The sequence below is a fragment of the Gossypium hirsutum genome, chromosome A03 (assembly GCF_007990345.1).
Source record: "Gossypium hirsutum isolate 1008001.06 chromosome A03, Gossypium_hirsutum_v2.1, whole genome shotgun sequence".
In the NCBI taxonomy this organism is placed as follows: Eukaryota; Viridiplantae; Streptophyta; class Magnoliopsida; order Malvales; family Malvaceae; genus Gossypium; species Gossypium hirsutum.
In genome coordinates, this window is record NC_053426.1 from 101,961,191 (window position 1) to 101,979,486 (window position 18,296).

Consider the following 18,296-nt stretch of genomic DNA (forward strand, 5'->3'; position numbering starts at 1 on the left):
ATAACTAAATAAATATTCTGGTTAAAATAGTTATTATTAAATAAAAAATACACACAATGTATGATGACATAGTAAGAGATAGAGGTGTGCATGGTCGGGCCGGGTTGGGTTCGGACCGGGCCCAACTAAAAATTTAAGCCCGTTTGCTAGGCCCAGCCCAAAAAAATGGGCCTAAAATTTTGCCCAAGCCCGGCCAGAATAAAAATGTTAAAACCCGAGCCCGACCCGACCCGCCCATATTAATTTTTATATTATTTTTATATAATTTTAAAATATATATAAACCATCAAAAATACTAGAAATATCAAAATAAATATTTCTCAACAAATTGAAAATAAATTTTAAAAAATATGTATACTTAAATAACACTAAAATAAATGCAATTTAACAAGCAAATGCTTCTAAAATAATAACAAAATTAGCAAATGTCTTTAAAATAATAAAAAAATTAACAATAAAATAAGTTTTATATAATACCCAAACAATAACAACAAAATAATAGCAACCTAATAGTAAAATAGTAGCAAAATAGGGAGAAAATAATAAGAAAATAATATTAAAAAATCAATTTTTTTTCATTTAGTGAATTCAAGCCGGGCCCGAGCCAAAAATGTCTTACCCAAGGCCCGGCCCGTTTTTTAAACAGGTTTTATTTTTTTCTCTAAACTCATTTTTTGAGCTTATATTTTTGCCTAAACCCTCTTACATTTCAAGTGGACCTTCAAGCCGGGTTAGGTGGCCCGGCCATGCACACCTCTAGTAAGAGATTAGCAATGTGGGAAAAGGGCTAACAATATATTTGATCCACTTGAAAAGAAGAAAATGTTTCATCCCAAAAATTTCGAAAAAAGTGGAGGAATTAATTAAAAGAAAATGGAGTTGAAGTAGTAAAAAGTATTGATTATTAGTGAAAATTTGCCCGCCCAAAATATATCTAAAACGGTGCTCCACCACCTCCGCATTAAATGAAGGTTACGCTTTTCGGTAGTATTGTTCGTTACTTGCCTAAGCCCCTCTCTCTCTCCCCTTTACCCTTTCCCTTTTATTGATTTCTTCCTATCATTTCTTTCCCCCTCTTCCCTCTCTACACGCCTAAGATACCTGAAGATGGAATCTTTTTAATTAGTTTTCTTTTTTACCGTCAGCAAGTGTTTGGAGAAATGCCAGAATCATGGCCACCTTCACCTCCTCCACCTATACTTCTGTCTCGCCTCATTCGTTTTTAACGCACTTCCGTGCTCGGGTTTTCCCATCCTGTTTCTGCGGGATTAACCCAGGGAACAAAGGGAATTCGGTGTCTCTGAAGCTGAATCTTGTTCGCGGGTTGGTGTTTGGGGAAGATAAGAAAAGGGTTTCTTGGTGGTCTTGTTGTTGCAAGAAAGGGTGGGACAACGACGGGGATTTAGCATTGGAGGCAGATATATTGGAGTTCATGAAAAATAGTGACAAACCTGAGGCTTTTCCAAGCAAGAAAGAGCTGGCTGATGCTGGGAGGATGGATCTGGTTGAGGGGATTAAGAGACAAGGAGGGTGGCTTGCTATGGGCTGGGACTTGGATGATGATGATGAAGAACATGGATTTCAAGAAAAAGGGTTCCCAGAAGCTGGTGTTAAGGATTGGGACCTTTTGGAGAAGGAGAAGAAATGGGATAACCAGACTTTTCAAGAAAGGGCTCAAAGTAAAGTTGAAATTAGTGGGACTTCTTATTTGGCTGTTAATTCTTCTAGCTCAACCTCCTCGTCTGGTAGATCACTGTGAGATCTTTAATTCTTGGGATTTTATTTGCTTAGTCTATTTTTATTTTCTTGTGTGGAAAAGTTAGTTATTGCACTTGTTATTCGAATGCCTTGTTGAAATTTATTCTTTGTAGTTTACCATTCCCGTGTTTAGAACGAATTGTTACAAATGTTTAATCTTTCATTGCTGTGTAAAAGGTAATTTGCTTGGACTTGTTATTGCTTGTGAGATATTATTTGAAATTGACTGCGTTATGATGTTAAAAGAATCAATCTTGTGCTTATATTTTTGTGATGTTTGGGATATATAAACACAATTGCTAAGATAAATGTGTTGCCTTGAATGAGCTTATACTTTTTCCTGCAAACCAATTATCTCCTTTTAAAATTAGAGGAATGGGGAGAATGCTGGAGTCTTGGGAGTTCTGTGTCCTTGGTAGGTTTTTGACAAAAGTTTTGGTTTGTTCAGAGAAGTAGCAGCTAAGGATGATTGTGGCGTTGAGGGTATTCTGAGTCGCTTAGAGAGAGAAAGGAATATGAATTTTGGGATTGGTTTCAGAGACAAAGGTGACAATACTTGTCCCCAAACTAACTGTACTGAAGAAGAGTCTCTTGTCCAAGCCTCAACAGATGTGGTACGTTGCGTTTATTAGTTTTGAAATCTTTCTAACATCCCTGTATAATTTTTTGAAATCTTTCTTACATCCCTGCATAATTTTTCAGCTTATTTTGGTTTCATATTTTACTTTATATGAATAAAGGATTTTTTTTAAAACTTTTTTAGGATAATTATGTCCCCCCAACTGTTATCTTTGTCCCACCCATTCTAACCTTGATTCTTTTTGTTTTCATTTTATCGTCAGCCTCTTGGTGTGGAATTTATCATAATTGTAACTTTTTTGTATTTGTTATGTTGTAAAAGACAGTTGGTCGTCCTCATAGAAGAAAACTTATGTCATTCAGTGGCAGTTCTGGCCAAGTCAATGATACCACGGCCAAGTTTATTCAGGACCAGCCTCTATCTGGCATTGATGGTTTAAGAAATCCAACATGGAGAGAGTGGAGCCTTCAAAGAGCAGGAATCGCTGGCAAGGAATTTGAAGGTAGTCCATCCATTTTTTTCTGTTGTTTCATGTCTTAAATTTTGATATGATATGCATCTATTTGCACTAGTTCAACTGCTGAAATTATCGAATGGAATGAAATGGTAAACAGATATTTCAGGATATGGGACACTTGAAATAAGAAATAAATCCAATGAACTAGACAGAAGAAAAGAGTCACGTGCTTCTGGAAAAGATATTAATCACAATGAAATACGAGATTGTCTTGAGCACTTGAAGTTGGAGCTTTCATCTGTACTGCAGTCATTGAGGTCTAATGTTGATGGGGTTCTATCACGGGAGGTGAGCAAATGATCTCTGTCTCTGTCTCTTTAAAAGGAAGCCGAATCTGAAGTACTTTTATGGCCTTCCCTCTGCTTCAGAATTAGTAATTGAAAGACAGGATTAGCTCTCTTTGCAATTCAGATTTTTTTTTTAAACTCAAGATGGTTTCTTTACAAGTAAAACATGACCTGCTTTCATATTTATTACTTTAAAAATACAAAGAGAAAGAATTGGAAAACAAAACCGAAAAACCAGAGGACAGAAGGAGAGTGTTGGAGTTAGAGGCTGGTGGAGGCAGGTAGTTCTATTCCAGGTTTATGTTCTGAAGGAAGAAAGAGTGACCAAGTGATATTTATGACTGTGCAAGGAATGGCACTTTTATGTTCTTAATCCCTTTCTGGGGGATCAGTACAGTAATCATGACTTTTAGTTATGAGATTTTTTTTGTCATCTTCCCGTTTAAATCTGTTTGTTTATGGCATAATTTAACCTAGAGGAGTGCTTAGGAAAAGATAGAATTGAAGCTTTATTTTTTCAACATGTGCTGTCCCCACTCCCCATACATTCATTTTGAGTTATCGATTGACTTTTAACCCTGATATCATAATGCCTAGGGTGATGAAAGTTCCATTGACAATTTCCATAAGCTTTCTGATGCTTCGGAGTTCCAGGAAAATGAGATATCAAATGCCCAGGACAAATTGCGATCACTACGGGCAAGGTTGGCAGTTTTAGAAGGGAAGATGACACTGGCAATAATGTATGCAGTAGCCTACTCTTATTAGTTTAAGAAGATACCTACTTTACTTTACTTCAAAAGAATCACATTTCTACTTTCCTTTCACCCTTTGACAGAGATGCACAAAAGACTGTGGAAGAGAAACAGAAAAGGATTGATGATGCTCGTAGAGCTTTACAACTTCTTCGGACTGCTTGCATAGTATGGCCTAATTCGGGATCAGAGGTGCTGTTAGCAGGATCGTTTGATGGGTGGGCTACCAAGGTTTGCTCCCACCTCAGTCCAACTGTAGAGAATTCATAATGACACTTTTCGTGATCAATGCATTCATTAATTGAAGTGCAAGTCTCGAGTCTTGTTGATAGAGCAGTTACATAAACAACCTGTTTTTGCTTTTGTGCATGTCTTTTGATATTATAGGCTTGTTCTATCCATAATTATGCTGATAGACTTTGGTTGTTACATGTCTAGACTTAGAATTCCTTTAACTTTGGAATGCTTCAAATACATGCATCATGTCATGGTTCCGAAAGGGAGCCGTAAATCCCACATTAGTTATGTACTACAGTTCAAATGTGATATTAAGTGTTCGATGGGCATAACTGCGAGGCTCCCTGTATAAATACAACTGTGAATGCCTATGGATTGGAGCGAACATCCTAGAGTTTGATTGGGCATATCTTTCATTTGTGATGAAGAAAACTGTGGGACCCTATGGCTGAGGCAGACAATATTTTACATCATGGTGAAGACTGTAACTTATTATACTCGCAATGGCCCTTGCCTTTTTTTTTTTTTTTTGTTGAATACAAATGACCCTTTCTTTTGGTAAAGCAAAATGGGCCCCATTTTCTGTACTTTGTGTGCACCCTATATGCTCTCATACATGAGGAGCTTCGTTACTTCTTTATGATAATCCTTTTGTTATTCTGCATTTAAGCCTGCTCATGTGACAATTAGTGATTTAACTAGCTTGTAACTCACTGTTTGGTAGCTTATGAATTGCAATAATATCTTGCAGAGAAAGATGGAGAAGTCAAGTACGGGTGTTTTTTCTTTACAGTTGAAGTTGTATCCAGGAAAATACGAGGTGTGTATTTTCGTTAACTTTGTTACAACTCAGAATCGTTAATGTTTACTTGTATGATGAATAATAGCTCAGCACCATTACCTTGTGTAGATTAAATTCATTGTTGATGGTGAATGGAAGCTTGATCCCTTGCGCCCCATTGTTAACAACAACGGATTTGAGAATAATCTACTTATCATCGCATAAGGAGGCCAGACTTCTATAGGCATGCAGATTCATCACAAAAATGGTAGGACATAGGAGTAAATGCGGCTGATTTTTGGTTGGTTTTGGTTTTCATTTTTCCTTCTTGTAAACAAGTAGAATAGACCTGGTAGGAGTTGATACTTCCTAATGATTCTTTAAAAGGGGCATCATATCATATAACACCCATGTAACACAACCGTATCGGATGACTCTCCCATATGGTTTTTTCCCTTGGATGTTCCGTTTTCTACCTTGTTGATAATGTAAACATCTATGCGAATAACGAGATGATGTTTTTTTCTGTAGTTCTTGTGGGTTGTGATACTTTGGAAGTTATCCTTAATTCAATCTATGGTGGAGAGCCTCACATAGTTGATTTTATATAATAAATGGAAGTGATCGTTATTAAAAATAAAAAAATATGCCTTTTTTTTAAATAAAAAAGACCACTGTATAATATTAAAAGGATGAAAAAAAATTATATTTATATAATATTTGAAATATCAACATGTTGCAAATTTATACTTCCTTTTCATTCTTCATTATTTTGATATCTCGAAAAATGATGCAATCATGTAAATAAATGTGTTATTTTGTTTTCTAAAATAAATAATCTATATGTTAGTGCTCACTAATATTTTTAGTTACATCTAAAGTAATACAGTCATATCCAAACTAATTTTCAATATATTGTTTTAATTAATATTGTTAATAAAATAATTATAATTATTTTTTTAGTTTAGACATTATATTAGAAATATGTGAAAGTAGAAAATTAAATGTGCAATATGTTTTTTTATTAATATTAATAATAAATAATTATAACTTTTTAAAGCATAAATAATAATACAATGAGTGAAAATGATTAAATTAAAATATAAAAAAAGCTAATACAATAATTTAACCAAAATTTATTAATAAAATATAAATAATTAATTTATTTTATATGAATCATTATTAATAATATAATTATAATTATTGTTATTTTATATTAATAATCTCTTAATCATATTTTTTTGAAAAGGGATGTGAAAATAAAAAAATTGCATGCACGAATATATTACTTTTGTTATTATCATATGATAATTAATAATATATAATATATATATATATAATTATTTTAAGAGGTTTTATTGTTTTTAATTTATCCAATTATATTCTATGAATTAATATTACATTTGTTATTATCATAAAATAATTAGTAATATATTAATAAATTATCATTCTAATTAGTTTAATAATTTATCTAATTTCGTGCTTTTATATATGTACAAGATACAAATGGAGAAACTGTGGGTTTTAAATTTTGAGGTTTGGGGTGTAAAAATATCATGTTGGCTGTTCATCAAATTACTTTATCTGCATCCAAGAACAGCTTTAGGAGTTGATGTGCATTCAAGGAAACATTCAGGCTGATGTGTGAAGCTTTCCACACCCTTGTTTCAACAAAACATTGCAGAGCAGGTATAGCTATTTTGAGAATTTTGTTTATTTCTTAATCATCTTTAATAAAGATATAATTTATTTTGATTATTTCAGTTTTGGACAAACTAACTTTTTAGATCCAACATCATCAATATAATATTGCTTTGTTGGTTGAATCCTATGAGAAGAAAGAGGTTAAAATATAAATGAATTATTTGTGAGAATGTACATTGACGAGTTTTCAAAAGTTTAAAGGTGCTTGAAGCATATTTTGGACCTGCTGTTAGGTGTCGACACGTATTGATAGATGCCAAGTTAGTAGCCACTGAAGTTTGAAATGGCTTTGGTTAATTCCGTTATGTGAAATTTATTGACAAGAAAATAGAAGAAAAGGAAAGATAGTGATTTAGGTGGAATCCTATAAAAATAATAATTTATGCATCATATAATTGGTGGGAAAGTATGTAAGATCCCAAAATATATAGTGTTAGAATTAATAAAATCGCTAAAAAAATGAGCTTTAATCTTGATGGTTGACAGCTTAGTAAATTTATTAGAGAATTATAGTTTTACTCTTTTCATTTCCTTCTATTCTTTTTCAGCAATTAAGGAATGGTAGAATTAACCCAATTGGTTAAGCATCAATTTTCCCCTTACACTTAGGTTTGAATCACACAAACTCATTCCCTCATTTCTTTTTTTTTTGTCATTTTTTGAAAAAAAAGAGAGAGTATTTTACCATTCAACCCTTAATCTCTAAAACCCTAACTATTTAATTACATGTGGATTTCTACTTCTTTTTCAACCGTAATTAGAACTTCTCATCTCTTCTTTTTAAATACATCATTTTCTTTTATTCCCCTTTTTCTCTTTATAAAAAAATTACAATCATTGCTGGAAATTGATCTTTCAAAAACCAAAATTAAAATCAATTCTCGATTAAAGTCGTTCCTTCATTGACCGTTAAATTCATCATCGATAACCTTTGAAATCCCATCAAAGATCAGTAAGTATTCTTGCTTCCAATTAAGTAAAACCCAAAAATTCTAGAATAACATCATTCTTGTTAATCTTCCAAAACGATTACAAATCTTTTACGAGTTTTCCCAAAAATCTTAATAATTTTGGTAAATCTTAAATATTGATATTAATTCTTGCGTGTTTCTTCATTGAAGAACTCTCTAGGTACCCCAAATTAGACTTAGGCACAATGAATTACGTTCAAGACCCCAAAAGTCAACTGTTTGTTCTTTTACGAGAAAATTGAGGTAAAATTGAGCTTAGATTAGACTGCACGACCAGCCACATGGGCATGTAAGCCGCCCATGTGGACCACAAAACCTCCTTATACGACTGTCCCCCTAGAAACCTAGGAATTTCACTTATCACACGGTCGTTTCCCTTATGTAGGTTGAATTTTCGAATGCCACACGACCTCAATTTGTTACACGATCTAGCCACATGGTCGTGTACCCCTTCCACATGGTCCAGTCACATAGCCGTGTGTCCCTTGCTTCTCAAAATATACAATTTTGCCTAAAATATTATAATTTGTGTAGATTAGTCCCTAAATGGTTCTTGAATTATTTTTAGTGATTATTTAATTCAATTGAGCCCCTGATTTTAGGATTAATGCTAGAATCCATGACTGATTGATTAAATTATTACTATATAAGCATGTTACATGATTTTTACATGAGTTCTATGACTGGAATATCGATAAATTTTTAATATTATCCATATAACTAATTTACTGATTGCATGAATCACATGCTTACTGTATTTGATAAACCGCATATATGACAACCATGTCCACTGCTATTGTTGATATAAGTGCATGTTAAACATGTTTACTATTTTTGTATTATATTGATGCTCACATGTCATACTACATTGCATGGAGCGGGACGCTTTGAAAGGAGGAAGTACTGGCAGTTTCAATTGAAAATACTGACCCACAAATTACTGGCAACTTTCATCTGCAAAACTGTTGTGTATCACAACTACTGACAGTATATTAACCTGCAAACACTCGTGGTTTATCCACAACTTATACTGGCAGCTATTATTTGTAAGCCTGTTGTGTATTCACAACTACTAGCAACGTATTAACATGTAACATTAGTGGTTTATCCACAAACTGGAGTGTCCGGGATATAAAAATTCTAGGGAATTCTTACTGTAGAGTGTAGCTGTGGGGTAGGACCTATTTATACTGTTAAACTGAAATTGCTAAAAATATTGCATCATTATACATTAACATGCTTGAATGAATTGTCAATTTTTGATATTGCTATGTGAATACTAATGCATAGAGAACTGTTATTATTTATGCTTGGATTACTGTTTGGCATTGATTTACTTGTGATGGAACTCACATTGAGTGTCATAGCTCACTCCTCCTTTAATTTTCATCCTTACAGATAACCCGCTAGGTTAGAACGCGGCACCCAGAAGGTCTTGGCTTTGCTTTTACTAAAATATTTTAGAGTTATTATTTTAATTATTATTAAATCGTATTATCTTATTTTTAATTGTGACATGAGATTTAGGATTATGTGTTTTATTTTTCATGACACTTAATCTTACTTTAAGATAATAAGAGATGATTATTTATAAGCTATGCATGAAACCCTGATTTTTATTTAAAAACACCTACTTATCACTATTCTACTGCTATATCCTAATTAAGGTTTTTGAAAATTAATTGATATGTAATTAAGTTTCCTACTAAATTAAACAAAGGTTTTAAAAAGGACTGTTTTCAAAATTGCAATAGCTTACTAGGTCATTTCGGTGGCTAATGTAGTCTTTCGAATTCAGGTTTAACGTCTAAGCTAAGTTGGGGAGGTTACAAAGTAAGCTAAAGGTACATTAATTTTTTATATTTATTATTTCTCTTATTTATAAAGTTTTTTAATATTTACAAAGGAAAATATATTTTGATCTCTTCAAAAGATTCAACAATAATCACAACAAACTTTAATCATGATTCTTATATAAAAACACAAATAGGTATTTTGGATCATTTTATAATCCTCTTCAACTACTCAAATTTACCATATGTTCAAATTATTTCAATTCATATAAATGAACAATTTCTCGAGAATTTCAATATGCTTCTAACATCTTAAATCCTCCGAGGATTTTAACATAAACTTTACTATATAGTGATTCATAAAAGGTTGTAACAATAACCATTAGACGCAAGTTAAATATTTTATGAATTGTCAATTTAATAATATATCTAAAGGTTATTGCATCCACCACAAAAGAATATTATATCTTTTCATAATCAATGCCAGGACTTAGTGAAAAACTTCATATTTTTATTCCACTTTTGCAAAACTATTTCAATTGCACCTTCACTGGCTTTTATACCTTTAGATATTTGGACTACTGGTCCAAAAACTCCACAAATTTAATTGTACTTGAGTTGCGTGTTTCTATTTTGATCAATTTATTCTATATCTATATTTCTCAATAGATTTATTCAGGATCCTCCTTTCATTTCATTATAATAATACTGCATGCAAAATCATTGTCGACAACTTTTATTATTCAGTTCCACATTTTCTCGAATTGACATAACTTATCGAGATCTCTTATTTTCATTATTTTAAAATTTAGTTTCAAGTACCTATATCTCTTCTGAAGTTTTACTTATTAGTTATGTCTTGGGTCTCTTCTGGAGCATCCGCCTCCACTATATGACCATCTAGAATAATTTTCATATTTGGAACCGATCAATTTATTATTTATTCCAATTAATTGTCCTACTGGGACTTTGAATCAAATTAAAATATTAGATGGTATATAACACTTGGTTGTTCTCATTAAGTTTGTAATACATCTAACAGTTAACTTGCAATGAGTTATCCTTATTGAACTTATAGTTCAATTACTCTCCCCCTAACTCTTTACAAGTTATTGTTTCTCTCCCCCTAATGTTGAGAAAACTGACAACTCATGTCACAATTAAATCTCAAATTAATTGCTCAAAAATATTATAAGGAGACTCATATAAATATACATTCCCAATCTCTTATTATGACCTGTGCGTTGTGGTGGAGCAGTTGAAACATATACCGCACATCCAAAAATTATAAGATGGGAAATATTTGGCTCTTGACCACAAATCAATTGTAATGGGGAGTATTTATAATTTATTGGCTTGATGCGTACAACATGTAAATCAATACAAGCATGAATCTCATGCTGAAATAGAAAGTTTTGTTCTCATAAGTAATGGTTTAGCTATTAGTTGGAGGCATTTGATAAACAATTCAGCTAAATCATTTTGTCTATGAACATGAGCTACAGGATGTTCAACTTTTATCCCAATTGACATGCAATAATCATTAAGAACTTGGGATGTAAACTCACCAACATTAGTAAGATGAATTGTTTTAATTGCATAATCTGAAATTAATCATTTAAACTAGCAATCTCGTAAACGACAGGTTGCGAGTTGATAATGCATGTGATTATTTTGTAGATCCATCTACAAAAAATCATATAATATCAAAACCATCCACATGGTAGATGAATGTGCCACATTCATTTCAGAAATGCAAAACTTTAAATCTCAACTTTAGCTAGTGAGTTTCTAATAATCAATTTTCATTGAGAACAAATTACAAATGAGAATTCTTTAAATTAAAGAATCTTCTGGTTCTTTAATTGAATGTCCTTATGAATTCTCAAATTTTCGTATCATTTATGATCTAGGATAGTCTAACTGGTCACACCAAGTAATAAACGCATTTGTATTAGTAAACATCTGGTTTACTTTAACATGTGTTTCAGTTGTACTAAATTGTAACAAATTGATAATTTTATTATCATTCCTTTTAATTTGTATCCACATATAAGTACTATTATATCATTTACTACTGGAAATGTCTAAATCAATGTGAAGTCTATAATGCCACAAAGTCAATAAATATAATTTCCAAACAATTATATGCAATATTCATTTTAGGGAATATGCCAAAATCTTCAAATGCCCAAAAATCTATTAACAGCAAACTTTGAGAGTGGATTTTATTTTCCATGTGTATAACAGGTACATAACCACCGAATGTAGAAAGAAAAACTCCATGGAAATACTTTCAAGGTTCGGCTATTGAAAGGTTCTTACATGTAAGTCCGTTTTGAATTCTTTTGTGGGTCTCAAGTCAATATGTAAAATGTTTGGCATGCGACCTGCGACACAATTGTGTGGTCTTATTACGAATACCACATAGGCAACACGGGCTAGGACATGGCTGTGTGTCCAGACTTCGAATGTTGACACGGTCTGGACTATGTTGTGTGCCAATGACCTTTGCTTTGGCCTTTGCTCTGTTGTGTGCCAATGACCGCTTCTCTACTTCTCTTCAACTCTTGTCTCATCTCAAGTTTCAACCTTAGTTGCTGTCAATCATCATCTGCAATCACTGCCAACCATTATTTCTTGCTTTGAAGATTTTTTTGAGAGACAAAAATATGATTTTCTTCACCTTTAGTTTTTTTCTCCTTCCTCTCTATGTTTCAAACTGATTCTTTTTTATTGGGAATAAACTAATATTATTTCTTTATTTGCTTTCAAGACTAATGCTTTGGAAAATTGCTTGCCTTTCTAACAGGATGACTTTGGTTTTGTAGCCATCAGTCTTATTTCTCATTAATGACAATATAATTTGTTATTATTTTTTTAAAATATCCGGAGAGTAGTAGGGTTTTTTATCGAAATAATATAAAATAATTAAATAAATACTGAAATGGGATAAATACAGTAATATTTACAAATCTAGGTAGAAGCTATAATAAAAAAATTGGTGCCGCCCCAATCAGCGGCCCCTCTCCCCAGTCACCGGTCACATCAGGTTTTAAAAAAACTATTTTTTTATTGATCAGGCAACACCAGATTGAAACGTGATGACCTAAAATATTTAAGGGCTTGATATGTAAATTTACCTTTTTGTTTGAAAAGCTTTAAGGGTGTCGCCTGGCAGCTTGGCGCAACAAACTTCAAAAGGGTAAATTGCTTAATAACCCCTTTTTATTTATTTTCTTTTATTTCCCTTCAACACTAAAAATAGGGAGGCGTATTACCAATTAGTCCAACAAGTTTTTTTTACTAAAAAGTATTTTTGTAAAAAAGTCGATTTCAACTGGAAATAAATTTCATTTATTTTTCAATTTTTATTTTCAAATTATTTTATTCCAGTTCGAATAATTTTTCGAAAAATATTTTTACAAAAAAATTATTTGAACAAAAAATTTTATTTTTTGAAAAATAAATAAAATTTATTTCCAGTTGGAATAAGCTTTTTTACAAAAATACTTTTTAGTAAAAAAACATTTTGGATTAATTGGTAAGATACTTTTCTATTTTTTGTGTTGAAGGGAAATAAAAAGAAATAATAAACAAGAACGGTTTATGAAACAATTTACCCTATTGCCGCCAAGCTGTCAAGGCACCCTTAAAGCTTTTCAATCAAAATGGAAAATTTACATATCAAGTCCCTAAATATGTTAGGTCATCGCATTTCATTCCAATACCGCCTATTGACCAAGTGTCACCCATAAAAAAAATATTTTTTTTAAAACTTGATGTAACAGATGGCTGGGGAGAGGGGTGCCATCGATTAGTCAAGCGACATCGGTTTTTTACTGCAGCTCTTGCCTAGATTTGTAAATATTACTGTCTTTATCCCATTTCAATATTTATTTAATTATTTTATATTATTTGAGTAAAAAACCCGAGAGATACAATTAACAATTAACCATAGTAAATTGTGCCATGAAACTAAAAAAGATTAAAAAGTATGTCGAAACTACTTTTTTTTAAAAGGGGAAGAGGAGGTCTTTTGAAAACAGGAGTCGCCACCAACCTTTTCAAGTGTGATTGGATCACCTTATAAAACATTTTGGTCTACGAAATTGTGAGAAGACGGGCTCGGGAGTCGGTTACGTACGAGGAAAGGTTAGCACCCTCGCAACGCCCAAAATTGGTACCAAATTGAATAGTTTTGTCTCAATGTCAAAAGCTTGAAAGAATTTAGAAATAAGATCTCTTTTTTAAAACTGTAATAATTTGAGTTGAAAATCGAAATTCTTTTGTTCCAAAAAAGTGCGAACATCACATCTAGCATAATTGGACACGATATTCTTAAACTTTCGTAACTAAAAAAAATCATATCGTGATTTACAAAATCTATTTAAAAGTATACTTTAGACATTTAGACAAACGGGAAATCGCAACCCAGCATGTTAGGGCACTATTTCCCGAATTCCTAAATACAAAAGACATTGCCTCGTTTTTAAGATTCCTTTGGATTAAATGAAATATAAAATTTTAAAAAAATGATGATGCATTTAACCTATTACAAAAGATCAATATTAAATTAATTGAACTACATACTTTAACATTTCATACAAATATAATATAGAAAATGACAAATACAACATAAATCACACAATATACATTAACATTTCATGCATAATACAAAATAGCAAAATAATGAATATAACAATATCAATTTCACATATCTATATAATAATATTTAATGCGAATATATTCTTAAAATAACAACATAAATAATTAATTCCCATACGAATATATATAACAATAATAAAATAAAGTAACAAATAATCTATGAGATAAAATTAACATGTTAAAACAATACCAAAGAAATACCAAAAGAATAAAAAACAAACTTAAAAAAAAACAATTTGAAAAAATAAATGAGGTAAAAAATATTTAAAGCAATATATAAGTAATAAAAGAGAAGAATTTTTTTAAAAAATAATAAAAATATATTATATGATATAATAGCTTAGTATATATTTATATATATAATACTGTGTGAAACTTTATAATAAATTCTAGAACTTTACATAATATGCTAAATATTTAAAAATAATATATATTACCTAATAATAGTTTGCAAATTTTTAAAATTATACATAATAATAATAAATATTGAAGTAATATAATATATAATAAAAATAATATAATATATATAGTAAAATGATATAATATATTATAAAATATATAAATAAAATGTATAATAATGTAAATAATATGATAAATAATAAAGATAATATATATTATTTTTATATGCAATTAATGTTTATAAAAAATAAATAATACGTATAGTATTTAAAATAAATTAAATATATATAAAAAGGGATTAAAATTGAATTTAATTTAAAAAATCTAGGGTTAATCATAAATTAATAAACAATTCGGGCCTAATTGAAATGCGCACCAAAATTTGAGGACTCACTGGGCAATTAGCCCTAATCCCAAAAACAACGCCGTTCTCAGAATAGGTCTTATTATGGCTATTGGGACCAAATTACAAATAAATACAAATGATTAGGGCCAAATTAAAATAAAAATAAAATGAATTTTAAAAACATAAAAATTCGGGAGGATCAATTGGGCAATTAGCCTTTTAAACAAAAATGCGCAGATCCTACCCGGATCTCGAGTCAACGGGCGGATCCTAGCTTTGAAACGGCGCCGTTTTGAAGCTTATTGAACTAAGCAAAACGACACCGTTTTTGTAATGCTATATATGTCAAAATTTAGCCCACAATTCATTTTACAATCAGTTTTTTAAAAAAAAAATTGAAATCCTCTGAAAGAGGAGAAGAGAGGAGCCCTCCAGCTCAGGCCTCCGGCCACTGGGCTGCACGCGCACACGCGCCGCCGTACACGGCCGTTGGAAGGCTAAAAGCCTTCGTTTTTCTTGGCGAATCGCAGGTAATCCCTTCTTCCTTTTAAACATCAACAATTTTTTTTGCAAAAACGATTCGTATACACGTTGAACAATAAAGAACAAAGTATAAAATTAAATCACCTTTTTTTAAAAAAACTGCTTGTATCTCTTTGAATATATCTGTGTATCTATTTTTTCTTTTTATCTAAAAAAAAAGGGTCCCTTTTACAGATTAGTGAAGAGGCTTTTATAGCCTTTTGTGAATCGTTACATTTAGAAAGAAATCTTTGATTTCTTTTCCATGTTTATTTCTCTTTTCTGCTGTGGTTCTCTTCTTTTTGCAGGTACCAGCGAGGAATCCGGCGATGACGATTCACTGGCGCGAGTTCAGGCCTGGTGTCGAGGTGCTTGCGGCGCCTAGGGCTTCAGAAACCCTAGGCCTTCTGTCTTTTGTTAACAAATTGGGCCACTTGGGCCTTGTGTATTTTGGGCGGCATTTGGTCTATAGTATGGGCTTGGGTGTAATTGGGCACCGGGTAATTTAGGTATTTGGGCTATGTAAATGGGCTAGCAGTTTTGGGCTTTGTAAAAGGACTGTAAAACGTTATTATTTTTAATAAATTTTTGTTTTTATTTATTTATTCATTTTACGGGCCCGGGTGAATTTGAGCTATTACAAAGTATTTTTTAAATATGTTTTACTTATTTTTCCAAACTTTTTAAAATTATTTATTTTAATATTTAAACCAATAATATTGGTAGTTGAATTGGTTGGATTGATTGAATTGAAAACAGATGATTTAATCGATTCGATTTTAAAAACATTAATAAAAATTCATGGAAGTATGATCTTCTCATTTTAAGACAAGTAAAAGTAATCCTCAAAGTAAACTTAAGGGATACAAAAGTAATCTAGCCAAATTAATTAATTATGTAATGCAACTAACAATATGAATTAAGCTACATCTAGTTTTACTCCTATTATAGATTTATATGTCGAAGAAAGTTTTCAAAAACTAGTGAAGTTTACTCCTTTTTTTTATTGAAGTTATCAATTAATAAGCATAAGCGATGTATATTATTATTCGTATCTTCCAAAATTAAAGTTTTGAAAAAGAGGAGAATTCTAAATTTTGTAATATTCTTGGATCAGAAGATTTGCATTACAAATTTACATAGGTTGCTTTTACTTTCAGTAGTTATGTTTAGATATTAGTTGATATTGGACACTTATAAGTGCCACCCATGTTTGATGACGTTTGTTTAGTTTGTTTACTTTCGCACAATGATGAATGCATTTTTAGGTTTGATAATGTTTATAATTGGAACATTTACTAATAATAATTATATTGTTGAAGTATTTAAATGATGTGACAATGGTGAATGTATTTTCACAAAGAATGAGAATTATAAATAGTAACAATAATTTAAATGGTGTTTGAAGTGATCGATGACAGGGTTAATATATAAGGAGATATTTAAATTTGATAATTTGTAGTTATTAGGTATATACAATTTTTTGGACTTAAATAGCATCTAAACTTGAAACCTATAACTAAAGTTGATATTTTTTATTGGTATATCATTAACACCATTAAATTTTGGGTTGATAGTCAATAAAATGCTCACACGTGCCATAAAAATAATAAATAAAATATTTTATATTTTTCAAAATAAATCATTTAAAATAAATTTAATTTTAAATTAAAAATTTTAAAATAAATTTTCTTCAAGATTTTTAAATTTAATTTTTATTACTTAAGTAATAAATCATTTTAACATAAATTTAATTTTTATTCTAGATTTTAAAAAATAATAATGTTTATAAATAATTTTAAAATAGATTTTATTACGTAAGTAATAAATTTAAAATAAATTTCAGGTTTTAAAATGATTATAAATAATTTAAGTAATACAATTATAATTTACTTTAAAACATGGAATTTATTATAAAATATTTTTATATTGTCATTTTACGAAATTATAAAAATATATAAAATTACTAGAGAAAAACACGTTCAAAATGAACTTGAACAACTAGTTCTCGAGATTCATTTGTATATAGACAATCATTTTTCTAAATTTATTGTGAACTTGAAATAAAAAAATTTCCTAAAATTAAAGAAAATTTTAAAAATTTAAATAGAAAATTTTATAAATTAGATGAGTTTATTTTTTTAAATATATATTCTTAGTATTGAAATTATAAAGAATATAAAAATTATAAAAAAATTCAAAATGAGCCTAGACAAATTGTTATCCAAGTGCAAATGAGTCTGGACAAACATTTTTCCGAGTCCATTATCATGCAAAATAAAAAAATTCTTTACTTTTAAAAGATTTTTTTAATTTTTGAAATGATATTTTTTATTTTTATGACACATGTCAACATTTGATTGGCAATCAACTCAAAACCTAACGATGTTAGTCAGGTAGGGGTGAGCGTTCGATCAAATTGAGTGAAAGAAATTTAGTTAATTGAGTTGACGAGTCTTATTTTATCATCCTAACTCGATTTAATTTTTTTTTGAATCGAGTCAAGTGAAATTAAATTCAAGTCGAGTCGAATCGAATCGAATTGAGTGAAATTGTTCTAGTTAAATTAAAAAAATTAAACATATCAAATTAAAATCTTATTATAGTATAACTAATTCCATGTTAAAGCATATAAATTTGAAATAATATATATTTGAAAACTTTTTTGAAGCAAAATAAAAAAAAAGATACTTTAGTATGATAAATTTGAATGATTAATTAACTTATTTAGGTTCCAAAATTATTATTTTAGAAAATTTTAAAAATTTTAACTTTCTTTATATATTCTTTACAATTTTTTAAAATTTTAAAAATATATAAATTTTGGAATTTATATAAATATTTTGAATTTTAAAAATTATTTTAAAATTTTGAAAATTATTTTGAACTTTTTTATAATTTTTGTTGAGAAAAAGAGACCAATTTGCTCATTTTCAAAATTTACAAGGACCAAAGGGGCATTTATATCAATTTGTTAT

General features: G+C 30.2%; 2 protein-coding genes across 2 annotated transcripts; both read left to right on the forward strand.

Annotated features, from left to right (window-relative positions):
• The first annotated feature begins 937 nt into the window (after positions 1 to 937).
• On the forward strand, positions 938 to 5,445 carry LOC107886645 (protein PTST homolog 2, chloroplastic). Its single transcript, XM_016810680.2, has 8 exons — positions 938 to 1,755; positions 2,207 to 2,372; positions 2,660 to 2,840; positions 2,953 to 3,143; positions 3,740 to 3,885; positions 3,981 to 4,128; positions 4,886 to 4,954; positions 5,045 to 5,445. Exons 1-8 carry the CDS (start codon positions 1,172 to 1,174, stop codon positions 5,138 to 5,140), a joined length of 1,581 nt encoding a protein of 526 aa, XP_016666169.1. The 5' UTR covers positions 938 to 1,171; the 3' UTR covers positions 5,141 to 5,445.
• Positions 5,446 to 6,421: 976 nt separating this feature from the next.
• LOC107886644 (uncharacterized) lies at positions 6,422 to 15,919 on the forward strand. Its single transcript, XM_041095485.1, has 3 exons — positions 6,422 to 6,451; positions 15,153 to 15,326; positions 15,627 to 15,919. The coding sequence occupies exons 1-3, from the start codon at positions 6,422 to 6,424 to the stop codon at positions 15,825 to 15,827; spliced, it is 405 nt and encodes a 134-aa protein (XP_040951419.1). The 3' UTR covers positions 15,828 to 15,919.
• The last annotated feature ends 2,377 nt before the right edge of the window (positions 15,920 to 18,296 follow it).

Excerpts from the sequence above, each read along its gene's own strand:
- LOC107886644 (XM_041095485.1), top strand. The coding sequence starts at position 6,422 with ATGGAGAAACTGTGGGTTTTAAATTTTGAG. Across the intron at positions 6,452-15,152 it reads TGTGGGTTTTAAATTTTGAG|CCCACAATTCATTTTACAAT; the intron begins GTTTGGGGTGTA and ends GTCAAAATTTAG. Across the intron at positions 15,327-15,626 it reads TTTTTCTTGGCGAATCGCAG|GTACCAGCGAGGAATCCGGC; the intron begins GTAATCCCTTCT and ends TTCTTTTTGCAG.
- LOC107886645 (XM_016810680.2), top strand. The coding sequence starts at position 1,172 with ATGGCCACCTTCACCTCCTCCACCTATACTTCTGTCTCGCCTCATTCG. Across the intron at positions 2,841-2,952 it reads CGCTGGCAAGGAATTTGAAG|ATATTTCAGGATATGGGACA; the intron begins GTAGTCCATCCA and ends AATGGTAAACAG. Across the intron at positions 3,886-3,980 it reads AAGATGACACTGGCAATAAT|AGATGCACAAAAGACTGTGG; the intron begins GTATGCAGTAGC and ends ACCCTTTGACAG.